Below are 23,385 nucleotides of genomic sequence, written 5' to 3' on the forward strand. Positions count from 1 at the left end.
AATGTTTGAGGAGAAAATAGGAAAAATGATAGAAGTTTATATTGATGATATGTTAGTAAAGTCTCACCGAGCAGAGGACCATTTGAAACATTTGCAAGAAACCTTCAGTATATTGAAGAAGTACAACATGAAGCTGAACCTGGAAAAATGTGCCTTCGGGGTCGGGTCAGAAAAATTCCTCGGGTTCATGGTATCCAACGGAGGAATCAAGATTAACCCCGATAAGATCAAGGCTATTGAGGATATCGCTATAGTCGATAATGTGAAGGTCGTTCAAAGGCTAACCGGGCGCATTGCCGCCCTGGGGCGATTCATCTCGAGATCCTCCCATAAAAGCCATCAATCTTTTCTCACTACTGAAGAAGAAAAATAGCTTTGCATGGACCCCAGAATGCCAATAAGCCTTGAAAGGACTAAAACATTATTTATCGAGCCTACCACTACTTCACACTCTGAGGGCGGATGAACGACTGTACTTGTATTTGGAAGTATCAGAGGCAGCGATAAGTGGAGTCCTGGTTCGAGAAGAATGAGGTATGCAATTTCCCATTTATTATGTTAGTAGAACCTTAGGTGAGGCTAAAATCAGATATCCTCACCTAGAAAAAATGGCTCTCGCTTTGCTAAGTGCCTCTAGGAAACCTTAAACCATATTTTCAATGTCATCCTATATGTGTTGCACTTGTGACAACTTACCCATTATGAAATGTAATGCATAAGCCCTAACTCTCGGGACGATTGGCCAAATGGTCCATAGAAATTAGCGGGTACAATATCGAGTATCGACCCTCGACAACTATTAAAATTGCAAATTTTGGCAGATTTTATGGCCGACTTTACACCAGCCGTAATACCTGAGGTTGATAGAGAACTGTCGGTTAACTCGAAGATGTCCTCGGGAATCTGGTCTTATTTACAGATGGCGCCTCAAATGTAAAGGGGTCCGGACTTGGCATCATGTTAAATCCACCTTCGGGCAACATAATTAGACAATCCATTAGAACTCTGAAATTGACTAACAACGAGGCCATGATTGCAGGTCTTGAACTAGCCAAAAGCTTGACGACGAAGGTGATAAGGCTAAATCTGACTCCCTACTTGTGGTAAACCAAGTTAACGGGACGTTCGAGGTCAGAAAAGAACGAATGCAAAGGTATCTAGATAAATTGCAGGTAATACTGCACCGGTTCAGAGAATGGACTTTATAGCACGTGCCTCGAGATCAAAATAGTGAGGTTGATGCCCTTGCAAACTTAGGATCATCAATCGAAGATGCCGAGCTCAAATTGAAGGCAGTTGTACAAATCAGGAGATCGGTAGTAGCAAAACGGCCATGCCGAAATAAACTCTACAAGCCTAACCTAGTATTGGAGAAACAAATACATAAAATATTTGAAAACATGGAAACTACCCTCAGATACTAAAGAATCAAGGGCCCTGCACACAAAAGCAGTTCGATTCAGCCTATCCAAGTACGAAATCTTATTTAGGAGAATGTTCGATGGACCATTAGCAATACGTCTGGGACCAGGATACACCAATTATGTTCTAAGGGAAATCCACGGGGGAACCTGCGGAAATCACTCCGGTGCTGAATTATTGGTTTGAAAAATAATTAGAGTCGGTTATTACTGGATCAATATGAAAAAAGATGCGAAGGAGTTCGTATGGAAATGTGACGGATGAAAGAGACATGCTCCGATGATTCACAAGCCCGAGGAACCACTGCATACGATCTTGTCAACATGGCCATTCATGAAATGGGAAATGGACATCGTTGGCCCCTTCCACGGGCACCGCGTGAGGCTCAATTTGTTTTATTTATGGCTGACTACTTTTCTAAGTGGGTTGAAGCACAAACATACGATAAAGTTAGGAAAAATAAGTCATCGACTTCATTTAGGAACATATCATATGCCGGTTCGAGATGCCATCCGAAATTGTATATGACAACGGGAAATAATTTATCGGCAGCAGAGTTAAAATTTCTCGAAGACCATAAGATCAAAATAATCTTATCGACACCTTACCACCCCAATGCGAATGGATAAGTGGAGTCGACCAACAAAACCATAATCCAAAGAAGAGGTTGACCGGTGCCAAGGGGAAATGGAAAGAGATCCTGCCCGAAGTTCTTTGGGCTTATCGCACGACCTCAAAATCTAGTACCAGGGCCACCCCGTTCTCATTGGTCTATGGCACCGAAGCTCTTATACCGGTCAAAGTCGGAGAACCAAGTATCAGATTTCGATACACCACGGAGGAATCCAATAACGAGGCCATGCATACAATCATGGAATTATTGGACGGGAGGCGTGAAGCCGCGCTTGTTCGATTGGCCGCCCAAAAATAGTGGATCGAGAGGTATTATAATCGAAGGACCAATATTCGATATTTCAATATCGGGAACTTAGTGCTAAGGAAGGTCATATTGAACACTCGGAATCCGAACGAAGGGAAGTTGGTCCTGAACCAGGGAGGTCCATACCAAATTCTCGAGCTTACCAGGAAAGGATCTTATAAACTCGGAACAATGAACGGTGAAGAAATACTTAACAATTGGAATGTAACTCACTTAAAACGATACTACTGCTAAAGTACGACCCCCATTCGTTCTCTTTTGTTGATATTTCAAAACTAACAATTGTAGGTAAACAACAAAGAATAATACGAGACTTGAGGTCTGAAAGCACGCGTTGCACTCTTTTTCCCTTGAACCAATTTTTTCCCAAATGGGTTTTTCAACAAGTTTTTTAACGAGGCAACAGTGGATCGTGCTAACTTAGAACATCGAATCAGTGTTATATATTGCATAAACAGTATCCGAGGCTTCTCTCTATGATCAACCTCGAATACTAGGGGGTAACATCCTCGGATATCAGCTGCGGTAGAGAAAATGATTCATATTAAAAGGTCCTCGAGAAGACAAAATTATTGTATGGGACAAATGGTCAAATGAACCGTACCCACGTAGATTGCTCAAGCCTTAAGCATAAAACATGTACGCGTGTAAGATTGTTTTACACAAGAACGAAAAGAGGTCCCTCAAAGAATTTATTGTATCTAATTTCTATGAATATATCGAGCCTAAGGGACACTTCAGTCCGAGTTCGAACAAATCACTCTCACTCGACGATTATGTATAAAGCCTAAGGGCTACATTACTTCGAGTTTGAGAAATCATTCTCACCCGACTGCTAAGCGCAAGGGCTACTTTGTTTCGAGTTCGAGCAAATCCTTACTCGACTACAAAGCCTAAGGGCTACATTACTTCGAGTTCGAGAAATCATTCTCACTTAAATGCTAAGCCCAAGGGCTAACTTATTTCGAGTTTGAGCAAATCCTCAATTGACTATAAATCCTAAGGGCTACATTACTTCGAGTTCGAGAAATCATTCTACCCCGAATCAAGGACTAAGTATTAAGCCTAAGGGCTACCTCAGTTCGAGTTCGAAGAAACCATTCTCACTCAACTGCAAAGCCTAAAGGATACCTTAATTCGAGCTCAAACAAATCATCTCACTTGGAATGTATTTATCGAACCTAAGAGCCACCCCAGTTCGAGTACGAACATTCACTCGGGGACTACCGATTAGAAACGGTCGAGGGCAGTACTTATTATCGGTCCTTACCATCTCAAACCTTCGAATACAACCCATTATTTTATGCTAAGGTGCTTTGACCTTTGTATAAATGAAAAAAAAGACAACAAATTCAGAAGACATGGAAGGGAAAAGGTTTTATATATACATCAAAATCATCTACAAGGGCAACACGACCCGATAGAAGTTCTTTACAAAGGCCAAAGCGACCTCGACAGAAACACAATACCTATTTAAAAGCCTAAGTGGCCTGGTCATCTTCAGGAGTAGCATCTCCACCCTCAGGGTCTTCTCCACTTTTGGATTCACTCGAGCTCTCAGGTTCATCATCATCATTGGGATAAGCTAAACTCCTAGATTCAGCTTCGAGCTCCTTAATGTTCTTGATCTCGGCTATGAGGTCAAAGCCCCGAGCATGGATTTCCTCAAGGGTCTCCCTTCGAGATTGACATATGGCATGCTCGGCCATCTCCTTTGCTCGAACCTAAACGGCCTCGGCATCGGCTCGGTAAATAGACACCACTGTATTAGCATTAGCCTTCGTTGCTTTGATCTCCGATTTGGAAGCTTCGAGCTCCGTGACCAGTTTCTTCCGACTGGAAACTGCCGAACCCAACTGGGACTGGAGCTCCTTGATTTTCTTGGCTTGCACCAAGGTTTTCTCTTTTTTACTTAGGAGCTGGATTTCAGCCGAGGCCAGATGATCCATGTTCTTTTTTCGTTCCTTGGCCTCAGTTTTTATTGCACCTACTTATTGATGGAGCTGCACGATCATGTCAAGTTTTTGTTGGATATGCGGGTTCGGACCATTAGTCACCGTGCCCGATTCACCATCACTAACTTCAAAGATTCTTCTTACCTGCTCGGTTAGGTCGGCATGCTCTTTCTAAGCCATTTCTAGCTCAGCCTGAAGACCTTTAACTTCCCCTTCTCTTTGCTCGCTAAGAAGTTTGTAAGCACCCTTCTTCTTGGGGAGCCCTCGGATCTCGGCCTCGTACCGGCTCAACTTCTCTCGGGATCAGAGGAAGGCCTTATGATGAAGCACTGAATCCTGCAAACACAGAAAGGGAAATTATATAAAAAGCATAAGTGCAGAACTTAAAACTGTCCAAAAGATCTAAGGGTACCCGATTTAACGCATGTTGAGCTTTATTGAATAGGCAGGGTATTTCCACCTCATCCATCGTTGCTTGGTATTCTTCGGTCACCAAGCACTGAAGATATCTTGCCACCTCTACAGGGGTAGAGAGGACCCGAGCATCCTCTGGGATCGAGATGACAATCAATTGCTTTCGCCTGGAATCGACACTTGGAGATGGAAACCAACTAGTTAGTTTAAGGCTCGAGGAAGCCTGACTAGAGCTCTTTATCGGTACTTCCAAGTCACCCAGACCGGTGACATCCTCCACTCCGACAAAATAACCACGAAAAAGGTCTTCTTCTCTATGAACGCTTTTACCATGGCAAGTCTCCACCACTTGAGCCTCCTTGATCATCGACTCACTAAATGAGGGAAATGAGGGGGAACCTTCAATGTTTGTTACCCCAAGTAAATCTTTTGGGGATCCACCTTCATATAGGGAGGCCTCGAGCCAAGTTTCCACACCAGTGTCAACCGCCTCCTCATCAGCCCATCTCTCTCAAGATGGAGCATCTTCGACCCTTTGTGGTTTAGGGGCTTCGGATAAGACTCCCTTCTCGAGCTCACCAAGTCATGGTAGTGTAGTTTTAGCTCTCACCGGCTCGGGGATTTCTTGAATTACGATGCCTGACCTCGGATGAGCCACTAGCTTGGATCCTTCCTCTTTTTCTTCAGACTCATCCAACAGCCGACGAACTGAGTCGAAAGATAGGATGATCGTGTTTCCCTTGGGTTTAGTTTGCTTCTTTTTGGGCTTCTACCCCCCCGAACTCGTGGAACCCGAAGCCCCTTTCCTCTTCTTATCCCTCACCGGCTTCAGAACAGATGGTTGGGGAAGGATTTCTTCATCACCAGATGGGGGCCTCATTGTCACATCCTTCCTGAGACCTACAAAAGGAAAGAGACAAATGAGCTCAAGAAGAAGTCCAAAGCAACGACCGATTATTGAATTAGAAAGAAAAATTTACCATGATTACGGGCCTCTCATCGACCCTTCGATAAATCGCACCATGCGCACTCAGAATATGTCTTCTACGACACTAGGCCTCTGACCCAGTCCTCAAGTTGGGGAATCACACCCAACATCCAGGCAATAGTTGCATCGAAAAACACTAATAAGGGAGGGAGGAAAAATGAAGACACAATAAGGGCAGAATTATACTTACGGTTCATATTCCATTTCTCAGAAAATGGCATACTCTCGGTCAGGATCAAGTTCGAGGTCTTCAGTCGAACAAATCGGCCCATCCAACCCCGGTTTTTATCCTTATCTATGCTTGAAAATAGGGTCCTGTGGGATCGGCGTGCAAGTTTTATTAATCCCTCTCGATAGAGTCGGGGACTATATAGACGTATAAGATAATCAAGGGTGAAGGGACACCCATCGATTTTTCTTACAAAGAAACGAAGTAGTATCACTATCCTCTAGAAAGAGGGGTGAATTTGATTGAGGGTCACTTCGTACTTCTTGTAGAAATTGATAATAATCGGGTCCAAGGTACCCAACGTGAAGGGGTAAGAGTAAACACTTAAGAAACCCTCGACGTGCATGGTGATTGATTCCTCGGGCGCAGGTACCACCACATGTTTACCATCCCAGTTGCAATCTTTTTTAACCTGGGAGAGGAGATTGTTGGGGATCGAACACATATATCTCGATACTGGCTCACATCTACCGGTACCGATGAAGTCTTTTCAACCTTAAAATTGGAATCGATGACACACCCTCTGGGAAAAAACTCTTCAGGGCGTGGTTCCGCCAATGGTTCCTCGTTGGCCGACCGTGACGAGTAAGTAGTTGCCTTTTGTGGAACAGTTTTGGAGGTCTTAACCATTTTCTTTTGTGGGTAAATAAGAACAAGAAGAAGTCAGAAGGGATACTTGGTATTATGAGGCAATAATAGGCAAAAAACTTCGCAGAGATCTCTGATACAAGCACTGAGAATTGCAATGGATTTTGAAAATGAGAGTGAAGAAAGTTTGGATGTAAAGTTTGGGCAAAAGAAGAAGGGTATATTTATAGGTTTCAAATGGCGGTTCAAATCCAGTAATGGCCGACCGTCGACTGACGCACATTTAATGCCTTGAAAATTTTATCGATGGGACGTTTCGATGACCTTTTGTCACTTACATCATGATTTATCAAGGTGAAGATCGAGGATTCAAATCGTTTCTTATTGTTTACTCTCCAAAAAACAAGGGGATTGTCTGTATACGATAAAATTCGAGCCCGATGCTCGATCAGGAACCTGAAGCAATAGACCGGAGTTGGCACATCTGTATCAGGGTAGAAACCGAAGTCATGGGTGACATAGGCCTCAATATCCAAGTTCGGGGTTCGATCTAATGTCCAACATAGTCAGCCGGTTCGGAATATGATAAATACCAGACTCGAAAGCAATATCGAAGCCGACCATCGAAATTATCAAACTTGCCCCCGAGTTTGTCGAGGACATAATCGATCATATTCTTAACGGCCTTGAAGATAAGGCCTGCCAGCTCAGCCGATAAGGGTGACTCTTGCCACTAACTAATTATTATAGTGTGAATCATGGTATTAGTGGAAAAGGTAGCTAACGGTCAGAAAGACCTATATTTTCTTATAGAATAATGCAAAAAATGGGAGATTTTCCCCCAATAAATAGAGGAGACTGAGTTATTCATAGCGGCATTGAAATACACTTCTAATCAATATACTGTCACTTCTAGTTTCAATTTATTTCTACCCTGTGTTCCATAATATCATTATTGGCTAAAGGGAAATCAATCTCATAAGGCCAAAGTTTGCTACATTTGTGAAGGTTGTATTTATCTTTCTACAGTTTATTTCTACATTAATATAATTTCTTGCCCTTGTATCAATTCATATCACTTATCTTTAGAACCACGTATAAATTCAATTGTTATACGATTTTAAGGGTAAATCGGTTTATTCAAGGGAATTTGGCATTGCAAGACAATCTAACCTAATAAATAAGCCCAATTTATAGTTATTGGCACCTTGCAGTCCACATTTATATTTTAATTTGATAAATTAGTATTTTATAGTCAAACTCGGTTAGCTCACAATAATTAAAAGAGAAGAAGAAGAAGAAGAATAAGAAGAAGATGCAACTCTCTCTCTCTCTCTCTCTCCTCTCTTCGTTGAATACCTCTACTCTAGCTCCCTTCCAATAATCTTTCTTCTATTTCTCCCCAAAATTTTCAAACTTTCTTCCCAAATCTCCCTATTACATTATTCTCCTCCAATAACTATTGCTGAAATTATATAACTTTCGATTGGGTAATATTGGATATTTTTAGAAAACGTTTTAAGAAATTTGAATATCGAATTTTGGAGGTATTTAGAGATGATTTAAGGCGAATTTGGGATGATTTTCAGATTAAAAACTCTGAGATTAATGAATGCTACATTTTGTGTATGTCCCTCTATATATCCACGTATATCACTTTATATGCCAGTATATATTACCATGTATATCCGTTTATCTCATGTATAGTGGTGACAAAATGGTTAAAAGAAGAGAATTTTTCCTAAAGCACCATCTTTTAGGTCTAATTAGTCATTTATAGATACCTTTTGCTATATTACGTGTTATAAATACCTTTTATGTGGTTATACAATGTATTTGATGTATTTAAGCTATTGTATTCATTAATAAAATAGCAAAAATAGGCATTAAAAAGGAAATTCCAGCCAAGGTTGATATGTATTTGACTGTATTTACGTGGCCTTATCGTGAATACAGTAATGTATTTGCGTAAAACCTGGAAGGTTGAACTAGTTAAAAACGTAAAGGAAATCAAATCACCTGATATTCTCCTAATTTAATTCAACGAACAAAAACTATTATCCATTAATCTGTATTCTTCCATTCATGATTCAACAAAAAAAATAGCGAAAACAAGAGCAACATTTGTTCGTAGTTCTTCCATTCACTTCTCCATTTTCTCTGTTCGCAGTTCTCAATTCAACCACGGAAAATTACGATTGATACAATTGTATACAAAATACGGTATAGTTCTATTATACATATGGCAAGTTTAACAGTGTTGTTGTGTCATTCTGGCAAGTGGAACGATGAGGGCAATTACGTTGATTTTTCAATTGAGGGAATACTGATAAAGGAGTATGCGTCGTATAATGATTTGGTTGCTTCAATTTCTAATCAACTGGGCATAGATTTGAGCACAAAGTCCATTAAAATTCAATACAAAGTAGAAGGGAATAGCACGCCAATGTAAATACATAATGACATGGGTTACAGGGTGTATGTAGAGTTGAAAAAAGAGAACAGGGAATTCGGGATGTATCCTTTGTGCATAAATAGTATTTACTTTAAATAAATAGGGGATTAACCTTTGCTATAGGAGGTAAAAATTCCTTAAAGAGAATTTTTCCTAAAGCACCATCTTTTAGGTCTAATTAGCCATTTATAGATACCTTTTGCTATATTACGTGTTATAGATACCTTTTATGTGGTTATACAATGTATTTGATGTATTTAAGCTATTGTATTCATTAATACAATAGCAAAAATAGGCGTTAAAAAAGGAATTCCAGCCAAGGTTGATATGTATTTGACTGTATTCACGCGGCCTTATCGTGAATACAGTAATGTATTTGCGTAAAACCTGGAAGGTTGAACTAGACCTTTGCTATAGGAGGTAAAAATTCCTTAAATAGAATTTTTCCTAAAGCACCATCTTTTAGGTCTAATTAGCCATTTATAGATACATTTTACTATATTACGTGTTATAGATACCTTTTATGTGGTTATACAATATATTTGATGTATTTAAGCTATTGTATTCATTAACACAATAGCAAAAATAGCCGTTAAAAAGGGAATTCCAGCCAAAGTTGATATGTATTTGACTGTATTCTCGCGGCCTTATCGTGAGTACAGTAATGTATTTGCGTAAAACCTGGAAGGTTGAACTAATTAAAAACAGAAAGGAAATCAAATCACCTGATATTCTCCTAATTTAACTCAACGAACAAAAACTATTACCCATTAATCTGTATTCTTCCATTCACGTTTCAACAAAAAATTAGCGAAAACAAGAGCAACATCTGTTCGCAGTTCTTCCATTCACTTCTCCCTTTTCTCTATTCGCAGTTCTCAATTCAACCACGGAAAATTACGATTGATACAATTGTATACAAAATACGGTATAGTTCTATTATACATATGGCAAGTTTAACAGTGTTGTTGCGTCATTCTGGCAAGTGGAACGATGAGGGCAATTACGTTGATTTTTTAATTGAGGGAATACTGATAAAGGAGTATGCATCGTATAATGATTTGGTTGCTTCAATTTCTAATCAACTGGGCATAGATTTGAGCACAAAGTCCATTAAAATTCAATACAAAGTAGAAAGGAATAGCACGCTAATGGAAATACACAATGACATGGGTTACATGGTATATGTAGAGTTGAAAAAAGAGAACTGAGAATTCGGGATATTTCCTTTGTGCATAACAACGATTGAAAAAGAACTTGTATCTTGTGGTAGTTTAAGTGAAGGAGATATTGTGCAAATAGACGAATCACTCCAAAGGTATGATTCCGGTACGGATGATATGCTTGCTCTAGATCTTGTCAATTCAGGAGAAGCAATTGGGGTGTTTGAACTGAACAAGGATTTGATAATTTCAAAAACTAATCAAAGGGAGGTTATTGTTGGACAAGTATATAAGGACAAGGCTACATTGAAAGAGGTGATGGAGCATTATGCTATATCTCAAAGGTTTCAATTCCGGGTTGATAGGTCTAATGTTGTCAGGTTTGCGTGTATTTAATTTTTTTTGTATTTTGTATTATTGGTTCGAGCTGTAAGTTAAACATTGATGTATTTATGCGTATTTGTGGATTTACACTTGATCATCACTGATGTGTTTAACATATGTTTGTTTATGGTCCTTAAATACATGTATTTATATGTATTTTACTGGTATAATTACATTACATTGTCTCTAATTATTTTCGTATTTTGTTTATTGTCCTTTTAAGTGTATGTATATAACAATAATTGTATTCAGTTGTATTCATTGTATTTAAATGCATATAACTATAATTGAATTTAGTTGTATAATAATTTATATATATAGATGTCAGAATGTATTCAAGTCAGATTGTATTCGTGTGTATATGAGTGCATTTTTTTGTAAATATTTATGCTAATCATATGTACAATGATTAATTCTTTGCAGCTATGTATTATTATGTATGTCAGAAAATTGTGAATGGAAGTTTAAGGCTTCAAGCATTAACAAATTAGAATTATTAAAAGTGAGAGAGTTCATTGATAACCATACATGTCCGCTGAAGGACAAGGTGTATGAGCAGCGGCAGGCAAGTAGTAGCCTTATAGGTGGTATGATTAGGCAGAAGCTTACTAATCATAAGAGGAAATACACCCCAAAGGATATTATTGATGATGTGACATCAGATTTAGGTGTAGATGTTAGCTACATGTTGGCGTGGAGGGCTAAAGAAAAGGCAATGAATTTTTTGAGAGGTGAACCGGCTGATTCATACAAAAAATTACCAGGATACTTATATACAATGGATATGGCATATCCAGGTTCCCATATCAGAATGGTAAAATTGCCCAAAAATGAATTCATGTACGTGTATATATCTTTATATACCTTTATAAAGGGGTTTGATCATTGTAGACCCATTGTTGTTGTGGATGGAAGTCACCTAAAATCTTACTACACCGGGACATTCGTTTCGGCAAGCACGTTGGATGGTGCAGGTGAGTACGTGAGTTATAATAAAATCTGTTAATATTTTAAAGATTGAAATACATGTTTTAAAAAAATGTATTCAACTGTCTTTACAGGTCATATATTGCCACTAGCATATGGTGTTATTGATTCAGAGAACGATACTGCTTGGACATGGTTCTTTGAGCAGTTCAAGATAGCATACAGTGACGGGAAAAACATGTGCATCGTTTCAGATAGAAATGAGAGTATCATTAAATCTGTATCGAGAGTGTATCCATATGTACCGCATTTTGCTTGTATATAGCATCTCTGGAACAACGTATATAAGAAATTCAAAAAGAGCCATGCCAAGTTGAGTGAGATATACTTCTCGATGGCAAAAGAATACACACAAGCTGAATTTGACAGTCTGATGGAGAAGGTGGAGAAGGTAGATATTAGGGTGAAAGAATACTTGGAGTTAGCTGGATACGAAAAGTGGGCTAGGTTGTATGCACCTGTTAACAGGGGATGGACAAGGATGTCAAATATTACTGAGTCAATCAATGCCACACTAGTGTCAGCAAGGGAATTGTCAATATACGACTTCCTCGAAGAAGTTAGGAAGATGTTTGGATGTTGGAATTGTAGTAACCGCAAAGAAGCTACACAGACATACACAACGCTTGGAAAAAAATACCAGGAGATGCTGACTTTGAATGAGGCAATGTCTACATGCATGACTGTAAGTTTTATTTTAATGTCATTGTATTATATAGCTTAATTATTTTCTGAAATAACTTACATGAATACAACTGAATACAACACATTTTTCATAATACAACTGACATGAATACAACTAAATTCAACTACATACAACACATATTTTATCGAAGATCTGACATGAATACATATGAATACAACTAAATATATGCTGCAAAAATCAACTAGAGTAAGATATAATTGATAGAAATATATGTCCTAATATAATACATACACATACAACAAATAAAGACATTGCAATTAGAATAAAACACTAATGGGAACTTTGAAAATCCTTATAAATACAACTATGCGAATACATCAGAATACAACTGACAAATCTGTATTATACAGAATTTTTTATATAGGCTCATTGTCATGTCGTAGCCTTATAATGTTTTTGTTACACTTCAGTTGCCTAAAGTACATTAGATTTTTGATGTATGTCATTGTATTCATAAACTAAGACGTAATTATAGTTTATAGTCTGCCGGTCTAAATATATGATATATTCTTCTGTATTCAAACATTTTAGTTGTATGTAACCGAGTAATTCAGCATTATACATATGGTAATTCAGTTATATGTGCTCAAAACTTATAGGTCTATGTTTAGATGTAGGTGGTACCATCAATTGAATACTTACATATAGTTAACGATGGAGGGAGACATTACACTGTCTGCCTGTTAGAGAGAAAATGTGTTTGTGGGAGGTTCCAAGTTGATGAATTACCATGTCCACATGCTTGGTATGTATTGAAGAGCAAGTTTCTAATGCCAGAAGAATATTGCTCTAACTATTACAAACCAAATTTTGTTGTAATGACATACGATGTGTCTATGTACCCGCTACTGGACAAAAATGACTGGAATATACTAGCACATGTTGCAGAGGAGGTTGTATTACCACCCAAATGGAAAAGACCTCCTGGAAGGCCAAAGAAAAAGTGCGATAAACCTTTAAGTGAATTGCTGCAGCCGAAAAATCAACATTCATGTAGCATATGTGGGTAGAGAGGACATAACAAGCGAACGTGTAGAAATTCTCCACGTAGGATTTAGTTAACACTCTGACATGTACTAGTGCTCCAATGATTTGTCAATACTTATGATGACATTGTCAAGTAATAAATTCTGAAATACTTTTCGTGAATAGATTTTGGATACATTTAGTTGCAGTACTGTGCTGGATACATTCGAATACAACCTTGTCCACATATACTTTGACAATTTATTATAGACAGTGCCTGAGTTATATATATAACTAGTCAAAATACATCGAAATACAACTATATACTCGGCTATAATATAACAAATTCAATAAATACATATAACATGATTAGATTCTGTATACATTTAGTTGCAGTATTGTGTTGAATACAATCGAATACAACCTTGTTCACATATACTTAGACATACAATCATAGACAATGTCTGAGTTAAATATACAAAACTAGTCAGAATACATCGGAATATACTCAACTATAATATAACAATTTCAACAAATACGTATAACCTGTTCAATATACATACAGTTTCTGACTTTGATATTAACCTATTCAATACGTATAACCTATTCAAGCCAAGTGACTAAATATTAATACATACTTATATCCCGTAAGATACATATGAATATAAACTGAAGATTAAGCATGAATACTTATGAACAAAATAATGAAACATAGATTGAAAACTTGCAATTGTCATACACGAATACTGTTGATAAAGTGATTAAAACATGGTTTTTTCTAACTGAATACCAACTTCACCAAAAAATTATTCAAAAAACAGTATTCACCTAAAAACAACATTCCAAAACTACATTCACCTAAAGTTACTCTAACACTATCTGCAACTTTGAATCTGACTCCATGATTTGTCTAGCAATCTTTGAGGGTGCTTCATTCTCGCTTATGACATCAGCGTCTATCTTACGCATAGCATAGTACCAAAGGAGAGCACCATATCTTTGACGGAGTAGATTGGAATCAAATGTTGTTTGTGGAATATCACCAAGAGTGCTCAGAAACTCTGCGTATACCGCAATATGCACCCCGCAATCCCTGAAAAATATTGATTGAAACAATTAAAAATAATTCATACAATTAGATTTTTAAAATGATACAAGAATGATGATTGAATACATACATGCTCCCCGCTTTTTGTTGAGGCAGATTTGATATGAAAACAACTTCAAAGGGATCAGTATGTGACTTGTCAGTGTATGTTGAGTAAGTAGACCAATCTATGCCTTGACTATCTCTGTAAAAGCCACTGATTGATAGATACAGAGGTACAAACTTAGCTAGCTTATCTATCTCAGAAGCTACATAGGCATCATGACCTACAGATCTGTACGAGTCATACACTTTGATACATCTCTCCTTGAATGAGACAACAACCAATATCCAGTGTAGTTTGTCCTTCAAGTTGACTGGTATCAAGACATTGTCAACCGTATGCCAAGGTACATTATCTAGCAATCTGTAGCCCCTTATGTACTCACATACCATATCTTCTTCTTTGGCTACATTAGCATTACTATCTATATCAGCATACCTGTCGAAGATTTCAGCGATTCTTGTCTTGAATATACAATCAACAGTTGTATACTTGAAGTTGCTTTTTTGGTTGTACTTTCCCTTCTTTCTCAGATAGTAGAATATGACGTCAATATGCTATACACAAATTTAATTACATAGTGTTAGTCCAATACATCACACATATTAAAGAATAATACAACTGAATATAGAAAAATACAGCTGAATATAGCTGAATACATAAAGATGCATATTAAAGAATACAACTGAATACAACTGAATACAACTAAATAATACAGCTGAATACAGCTGAATACATCTGAATTTGCTTTATTATAGCAGAAATTCATATTACTGTAATACATATGTTAGTTACCAACTACTGATAACTTTGAAAATACAGAAGAATACAGCAGTACTTCAGGAATAATGATGCCATTAAGTACATCATACAGATTCAGTTAAAAACATGTTGCATTTTCAGCTAATAAAAAATGTTAAAATACATCTGAATACAATTAAATACAACAGATTTATTAGTAACATATGCATACAATTGAGTATATCAAAGTAATATAAGACAAATTTGGGTTAGAGATCAATTTGTGAATTATATAATTAGACAAACCAATACTAAAAAAATGAATTATAGTAGAGTTGGAAGGGGTAAAACTTACATTGTCATCTCATAGTTTACCGTCAAAAGATAGAAGGTAAAACCAATTTTTTGAATTGACTTGATCAACTCCAAAATCCAATGGTATATGAAGTATTGACTTGTTTTTCTTGTAATGGTCTTCCAAATTACTTCTACAAGTATGATATAAAAAATGAATTATATCCATTTTTAAAAATATAAATATGTAATAGACATACTGGGAAAAAACTCACTTCTACTCATGTCTAGAAAGAAGACTATCACGAACCCATTTGTTGTATTCCTGAATGATTAATGTAGGGTGCGGCCCCATTATTGAATCATCATCAAATGGGTGTCATTTTTCAAAAATGGGGGTCAACTTTACTGAGGTGCCTGTGGTTCATTGAATTCATGTATAGAGAGTTTTAATTATAAAAACCATGGGGAAATAGATAATTAGTTTATAAAACACTAACCTGTGGAGTCGAAGTTAGACTCGTAAGGCGAAGAATACCATTTACTTGGTCGCCGATTCCTATGAGATGGTACTGGGGTTGATGCAACTTTTTTTGCACTATTGTGTATCACAATTCTAGTTTCTGGAATTTGACTGGGAAGAAACTTGTCATACAACTCAAATTGAGATACATAGTAATCTGTAGATACACCGTCTTGGCCTATAGGTGGTAAGTTGCACGACACCTCTGATGTAGTATTCCCCTCCACTCTTGTCTCCACACAAGGAGCATTAACCACTGCATTTTGTTAGTCGTATGCATCATTGTTAGAAGTATGTTCAAAGACAACTGAATACAGCTGAATACCGAAAAATACATTTGAATTTGCTGTATTACAGCAGAAATTCATGAATAAAGAGGCAATTAAGTACATCATAAAGATTCAGTTAAATGCATGTTATTCAAAACTAATGAGTCAATTAAATACATATTACTGTAATACATATGTTAGTTACAAACTACTGATAACTTTGAAAATACAGCAGAATACATCTGAATACATGTCTTACTTAGATAACTTAGAAGTATGTTCAATGAATACATCTGAATACATGTCTTACAAATACATCTGAATACATGTTAGGGGTGTGTTCAATGAATCTCCTTAAGAATTACAACAGAAATATAGATGCATATAGGATTAATATAATTTAAAATACTAAATTATTCTGTATATACTTGTATTTCACAATGTTATAAAATTGTTTTATATATGATTAATCAGAACAAGAGCAAACAGGAGATCTAAACATATACTAAAGAGGTTAAAAAATGTTAAACCTCAATATTATCGCCGACTGGTGTATCAGTCTGTCTGTGACCTTTTGGAATATCTTGCAAGTTGGCTTCATATGACATTTCACTACCATCATCACGTGTCCATGTGGTTTCCTTTCTCTGGTGTAAGCTTTCTTTTTGCTGATTGTGTTGAAGATGGTCAGCAAGCATCTTAAAGTTATCATTGATCAATGATCTCAGAGACTTGAACTCGCCCACAACCTTAGCAAGACAGAAATAATTAGAAAGGTGCATTTGTACACATACGAATGTTAAGCACTAAACTGTAATGTTTAATGTGATAAAAAAACTCACGTATTCTTTGAATGAATTTAGGTCTTTCCTCAAAAAAGATACTTCATCATTTTTGGAATCTGCCAGCTGATTGTGATGCAAAATATTTTGTGCAATTTCAGATACACCTGTAGACATGTGAATTTTGACCCTCCCCAAGATGTTTTATATTTTAGCACGTAAATATTTATTTAGGCCTAATATAGCTATTTCAACTAATTTTTACTCTTTTACTTTATTTTATTACAAGAAAACGAAAATTACAAAAAAATAGTCTCAGTAATATTTTGTAGTCATTTTTAATCTTGAAAAATACCAAAAAAATAATTTATTTTAACAGTCAGTCTTATTTTAACAGTTATTTCACAAGTAGGCCTAATTAATATTTTTTAATAATATTTCTATATGGATAGATTTTTAGATAATTAGGCTAATTTTAAGCAAATCTAGTCATAAAGGCCCAAGTTTCAAGCCCATAATTCCTAGGTACATTTGACCTAACCTAATTCCTACCCCCTATAAAATAACACCTAACTCCTAAAATCAAAGGGGACTCGAAGCAAAAGCGGCAGCCTACTCCAAAAAAGATCCCATTTTTCCTTCAATATCTGATCTTCCTCAAGAATGCGAAGACCTGAGCACCCCTCAAGAAAAGAGAATATCGGCCACACCTAATTCAAAAAAATACCGTCGGCAACACCCTTGCAATTGCTTTGGACTAGCGAAACAAGCGTTTCTCAAGTGCTTGGGCTTTGATTCGGATCGTGATAATTGTAATACCAGAAGACATGCTAAAGAAGATTAATGGAAAATGCTATATTTTAGCTCCTTGAGACAAAAGTGTCTGCCTTTTGTACAAAGATCAAGGTTTTGGAAAGAGTAGTTGCTAGCCATTTTAAAAGTGTATTGTATGCCTTGAGATCTTGCTAAGTACTGTGGAAATCGTTGTTGCATGTTGTGTTTATGCCGATCATGGTCACAATAAGATCAAAAAATTCTTTTCTATTTGCGCATCAAATTAAAGGTCAGTTTTTTTATTTTAATCATGGTGCATCGTTTGTTGTTTAGTACTAGTAATTTATTGAATGAAAAGTAGGGATTTATGGTGGGTCGCATGTGCCTTTACATTGATTTAGTCATATATCTCCTCTAAAATTTGCAATTGAAAAGTGCTTAACTGGCTCTTTCCTAATCCCTACACATGGAGTTTGCCGTTTTCTTTTTTCCTTCCTATTTTAGTTGTCCTGACTGATATAGTAACATTTTTGGGGTTTGACATTAATTTGAAAATTTTGAGTTTTAAATGATGTTTCAATATTAGGGACAATTGGGCAAAGTGAATTAATTGACCAAATGGGAAAACTAACAATTTGCATGAGTTCATTAGTATTGATTTCTAAAAAATTGCTTCTAATATCTTCATTTGTTCACACGGGCCAAGTTACAGTGGTCTAATTATCCGTATCGTTTTGTCTTAATAAGACATTGAACTTGTTAATGAATCAATAGCTAATCATACACATCTTGTTCACAGCAACTCTCATAATTCTCATGACCACGCAATAATCTCAAAATTTAGGAAGAATAATAAACACCGTTAGAGTGCGTTAGGCACGTTATAATTCACTTTCCTAAACTCGGGTGTGCATTTATGTGATCCAAATCCAAATCTCAATAACGTTAAACAAAATGTGTCGTGGACCGCGGGTGCATTTATGTGACGTGGTTCAAGATGTGTTTTAGATGACGTTGAACTTCCTAAAATATAATTAAATAAAAGCGGTTATAAAGTTTAAAATTGCACCATATGTTAAAACATGTACTAAAATCAGTAAATATGCCAATTATAAAAGTTGAGCGACCGTGCTAGAACCACGGAATTCGGGAATGCCTAATACCTTCTCCCGGGTTAATAGAATTCCTTACCCGAATTTATGTGTTCGCAGACTGTAATACAGAGTCAATCTTTTCCTCGATTCGGGATTTGAACCGGTGACTTGGGACACCATAAAATTATCCCAAGTGGCGACTCTGAATTTAATAAATAAATAATCACATTTCGATTGTCACTTTAAGTTGGAAAAAACTCCCTCATACCCTTACGGGGGTGTAGGAAAAAGGAGGTGTAACAACACCAACTGGAGTTGTACTTGAGGGATGAATATTCTGTTCCTTGCGCTTTTTATGGGGCGGTGATGAAGATGGACCAACACTTGCAGCATGTTTCTTCTTACACTGGAGATCAGGTGTAGGAGAAAAGTCATCTGAATCCCCTGCCAACTTCTCTGAATGAGTAGGAGTAGGATTGATCTCAACAACAATGCCTACTGGAGGAATCTGAATAACGGCAAGCTCTATATCGGTTGAATGGATATCCTTGTAAACAATCTGAAAAATGAAATACAATCAAAGTTTTACTACAATGGATGTATTTTAATACTAGATTCAAAATGTAATTTGTATTCAAATGAAGGCAGCAGTAATGATTAGTAAATCATATGCAACTGTATTCAACTGTATTAATGGAGGCAACAACAACTGTATTGAAGTTTCAATTAACCAAATATGCAGCAATACTAATGAGAAAAACAGCAACTGTATTCAGCTATATGCAGCAACTGTACGCAGCTGAATGCAGCATTAATGATTAGTAAATTGTAAAGTATACACGATACAAATTGTATATTACCATGTTTCCCTTGTCATTGAACATGTTGTTCATAAGATAAGCAAAGTTTGGTTGATTTCCGGTGGTTCTCTAATTGAGTATTCTGGGGCCACGTTATCAACTTGGAGTGCAATTTTGGGATCTACATTTGAACATCACTTATAAAACCACACTTGTATAGCTAGGGGCATCCCAGTTATCCTGTAATACTTCTTCTGAGCATCCATCTTCTTGCTAATAGATTTTGTTAGTGTTTCAAATGCTTTAAACCCCTTGGATATTCAGAATAGCTCCCACTCTCGACCAAGTCAAAATGTAGCCTGGGTATGGTTGTGCTGTTCTTCTCGGATGAGAAAATGAAGGTGTGTATGAAATACAACAAAGCTATCTTCAATGCATCACCATCGTTGTCGTGACCCCAGTTCTTGTCAGCAAAGCATTTCATCAAATGTTTCTTCTTGACAAGATTGGCACCTCCAAAGTAAGTCTCAATAAGCTGGTTAAGAACATTTTTACTGAACTCAAAATTAGCATCATTACCAACACATTTGAGGCCAGTCACAAGCGCAAACTCCCTTATTTATATAGATAATGAAGTACCATTGACGTGTATAGCAAATACATTGTCAAGCATTCCTTCTAACTGGAGAGCCATGAAGCATCTGAAGAGTTGATGTTGGACTTCACAACGCTTCATTTGAAAGAAATTTCCAAAACAAGTATTACCCAGTTGGTTGTACTGCTCTGGATAAAGATTTTCTTTTAGCTTAGAGAATATGTCAGTGTTAGTATATACACTAATATACGATGCAAATATAGGTTGTTTTTTCACAAACAGCTTAATTCCCTACATTTAACAAATGTAAAATACATATAAATATAACTTAATACAATACAATACATATTTCATAAATACAACTGATATGTAACATAAATACAACTTACATGAATACATATGAATAGAACTAAAATCAACTTTATACAACACATATTTTCATAGTAAACTGAAAACAACACATATGTCATAATACAACTGAATTGAATACAACACATTTTTCATAAGCCAACTGACATGAATACATATGAATACAACTGACAACTACAAATACATATGAATATAACTGACAACTATAAATACAACTGACAACTATAAATACATATGAATACAACTGACAACTATAAATACATATAAATACATATGAATACAACTGACAACTATAAATACATATAAATACAACTGACAACTATAAATACATATAAATACATATGAATACAACTGACAACTATAAATACATATAAATACAACTGACATGAAAATCCTTATAAATACAACTATAAGAATACATCAGAATACAACTGACAAATCTGTATTATTAATTTCTATAAGTACAAAAATACAATGAATATCCTTTTTGAACAGAGAACTCAACCGTTGTATACATATAAATATAGATGAATACATCATAAAATACCTTTTCTTCAAGTGTATCCGAGCTTTTACTTGCTTCAACCTCCTTCCCCTTGACAGATGAAGCTGGAGAAATATGTTTTTTTCCTCTTTTCCGCAATGGGAAGTCTTCTTTCCTTCAATGATTTCTCGATTTGGGTTTGTTTGAAATTGTCATGTCGAATTTTTGTTCTCTTCACCAATGCCAAATTTTTGGCTATACCTGCATCCAATTCCCCTTGAGTGATTTGCAAGGAGAAAGAGGGCCCATCGAAATTGAGAATTTTAGTGGGTATACCTCTAGTAATCAACTTGCTGGGTATATTCTCAGACATTACAGAATATGCTTGGATACTGTTGATTAGAGAAAATTTGGCGAGTAGAGATGTTGCGAAATAGCAAAAAGAGCGAAAATCAAAAAAATTAAATACTTACCACACGAAATATAGAAACAAATGAGTAGAATCTAGAGGAGATTAGGGTTTACGCCGAGATTGGGGGAAGGGGGAAGCAGCGGTGTGGGTGAGGAGGTTTCTCTGATTTTGAGCGTGATTTTGATCGTGCGTTTAGAAGTTGTATGAAAAACGGTAAGTATGAGAGAGAAAAATCGGAGGATGGAGAGAGAAAAATAAAACATAGCGTATTAAGTGGCTTAAGTGTAGGATATAACCAAAATTAGAAATTTGCTATAACCCATAAAAGGTATCTATAGGAGGTAATTTATTTAAATGGCATTTATTTTAAATAAATAGGGGGTTAACCTTTGCTATAGGAGGTAAAAATTCCTTAAAAGAAAACAGTTAACCACCTTTTAGTAGTAATTAGCCATCTTTAAATACCATTTGCTATATTACGGATTATAGATACCTTTTATGTGGTTATAAGATGTATTTAAGCTATTGTATTCATAAATACAGTAGCAAAAATAGGCGTGAATCAGGGAAGTCCAGCTAATCAGTTGTTGTATTCGAGTATATTCATGGAGTGAAACATGGGATTACAGCTAGACAGATTATTGTATTCGACTGTATTCACAACGTGAAATAGGGGATTACACTATTTTTAAAAGGAAAATGAATCAATTAACAAAATAGACTCCTAATATAACTCAACAAACTCAATTATAACACACAAATTTTTTATTTTCGGTTATAAAAAAGATTCTCAACCGAAAAATTCTCCCAAAACATAGCAATTTTCAGAGAAATTATATAATACATCTGAATACATAAATTATATTAATTAAAAGGCGAAATACATAAATAGTCCATTCAAGTTGTCCCCAACGATCATTTGAACACTTAAACTAACCTAATGACCATTTAGACACTTTTATTTGACAGAAGTGTATTTATTGGACACTTAAGTCAAGCAGACCCCATGACATACACTTGCTGTTGACATGGCAAATGAGCCAATTAAATTAGAACACATGTAATTTTAAATAAAAATAATTTCACATGTAATTAAGAAATACTAAAAAAGACTAAAACATAATTTTTCAATTCTTCCAAACACAGAATTTCCCCTCTCCCTCATCTTCTTCTTCACGGCCTCCTCTCTCCTTCATCACAAACACCCTTTTTTTAATCTCCATACCAAATTTAATTTTTTTTACTCAAATCAATTTAACCTAAGTTAAAGTAATGCTTGTTTTCCGGAAAAATCAAACTTCGTGGAATGGAATTATGATAAGCCATAGCAAGGTATTTGTTGGAAAAATCAAACGTCACCGGAAAAAAGAAATTTTTTTGCCGTTTTTGTTCTATTTCCTCTTCTTCTTCCAGATTTTATTTTTTTGTCATTTACTTCTACCGCGAATTCAATTTGATTATTTTCTCATTCTTTAATTCAGATGATTGAGTGCATGCTTCTTCGTGAATTTCTACTTTTTAAGGTGAAAGTTTCTGTACACTTTGAATTTGGTATTATGGGTTTGCTATTATTTATAGATTGGGTAATTATAGAAAAACGATACTTTTGCCTAATTTTTCTTTCTTTGCTTTTTTGTTATGGCGGAGGTCACATGAGATTGTTGGCTTGTTTCCTTAATCCTGTGGTGGATTTATGGCAGACGGTGGCCCTAAAATGAGTAGGACCTGCTGGTGTTAGGTTGGAGGAAGATTGGTTGGTGGAGATGAATTTTTTGGGGGGAGACGGTGAAAAATTTTTGGAGGAAAAAAAGGAAAATGTGGTGCGGGCCACACATAAAAATAACTTGAGCTGAAAATAAAAGAAAACAACATTATTTAGAGTCCTCACGCGCTTAATGCT

The 23,385-nt window shown here is 36.1% G+C and overlaps 2 protein-coding genes across 2 annotated transcripts; both read left to right on the forward strand.

The window, feature by feature from the left end:
- Window positions 1–10,155: 10,155 nt before the first annotated feature.
- On the forward strand, window positions 10,156–11,790 carry LOC104245397 (uncharacterized). Its single transcript, XM_070147229.1, has 4 exons — window positions 10,156–10,172; window positions 10,265–10,534; window positions 10,962–11,512; window positions 11,600–11,790. The coding sequence occupies exons 1-4, from the start codon at window positions 10,156–10,158 to the stop codon at window positions 11,788–11,790; spliced, it is 1,029 nt and encodes a 342-aa protein (XP_070003330.1).
- Window positions 11,791–11,859: 69 nt separating this feature from the next.
- LOC138869599 (uncharacterized) lies at window positions 11,860–13,241 on the forward strand. The gene is made up of 2 exons (XM_070147230.1): window positions 11,860–12,210; window positions 12,849–13,241. The coding sequence occupies exons 1-2, from the start codon at window positions 11,860–11,862 to the stop codon at window positions 13,239–13,241; spliced, it is 744 nt and encodes a 247-aa protein (XP_070003331.1).
- Window positions 13,242–23,385: the final 10,144 nt, after the last annotated feature.

This window comes from Nicotiana sylvestris, chromosome 5 (genome assembly GCF_000393655.2).
Source record: "Nicotiana sylvestris chromosome 5, ASM39365v2, whole genome shotgun sequence".
Taxonomy (NCBI): Eukaryota; Viridiplantae; Streptophyta; class Magnoliopsida; order Solanales; family Solanaceae; genus Nicotiana; species Nicotiana sylvestris.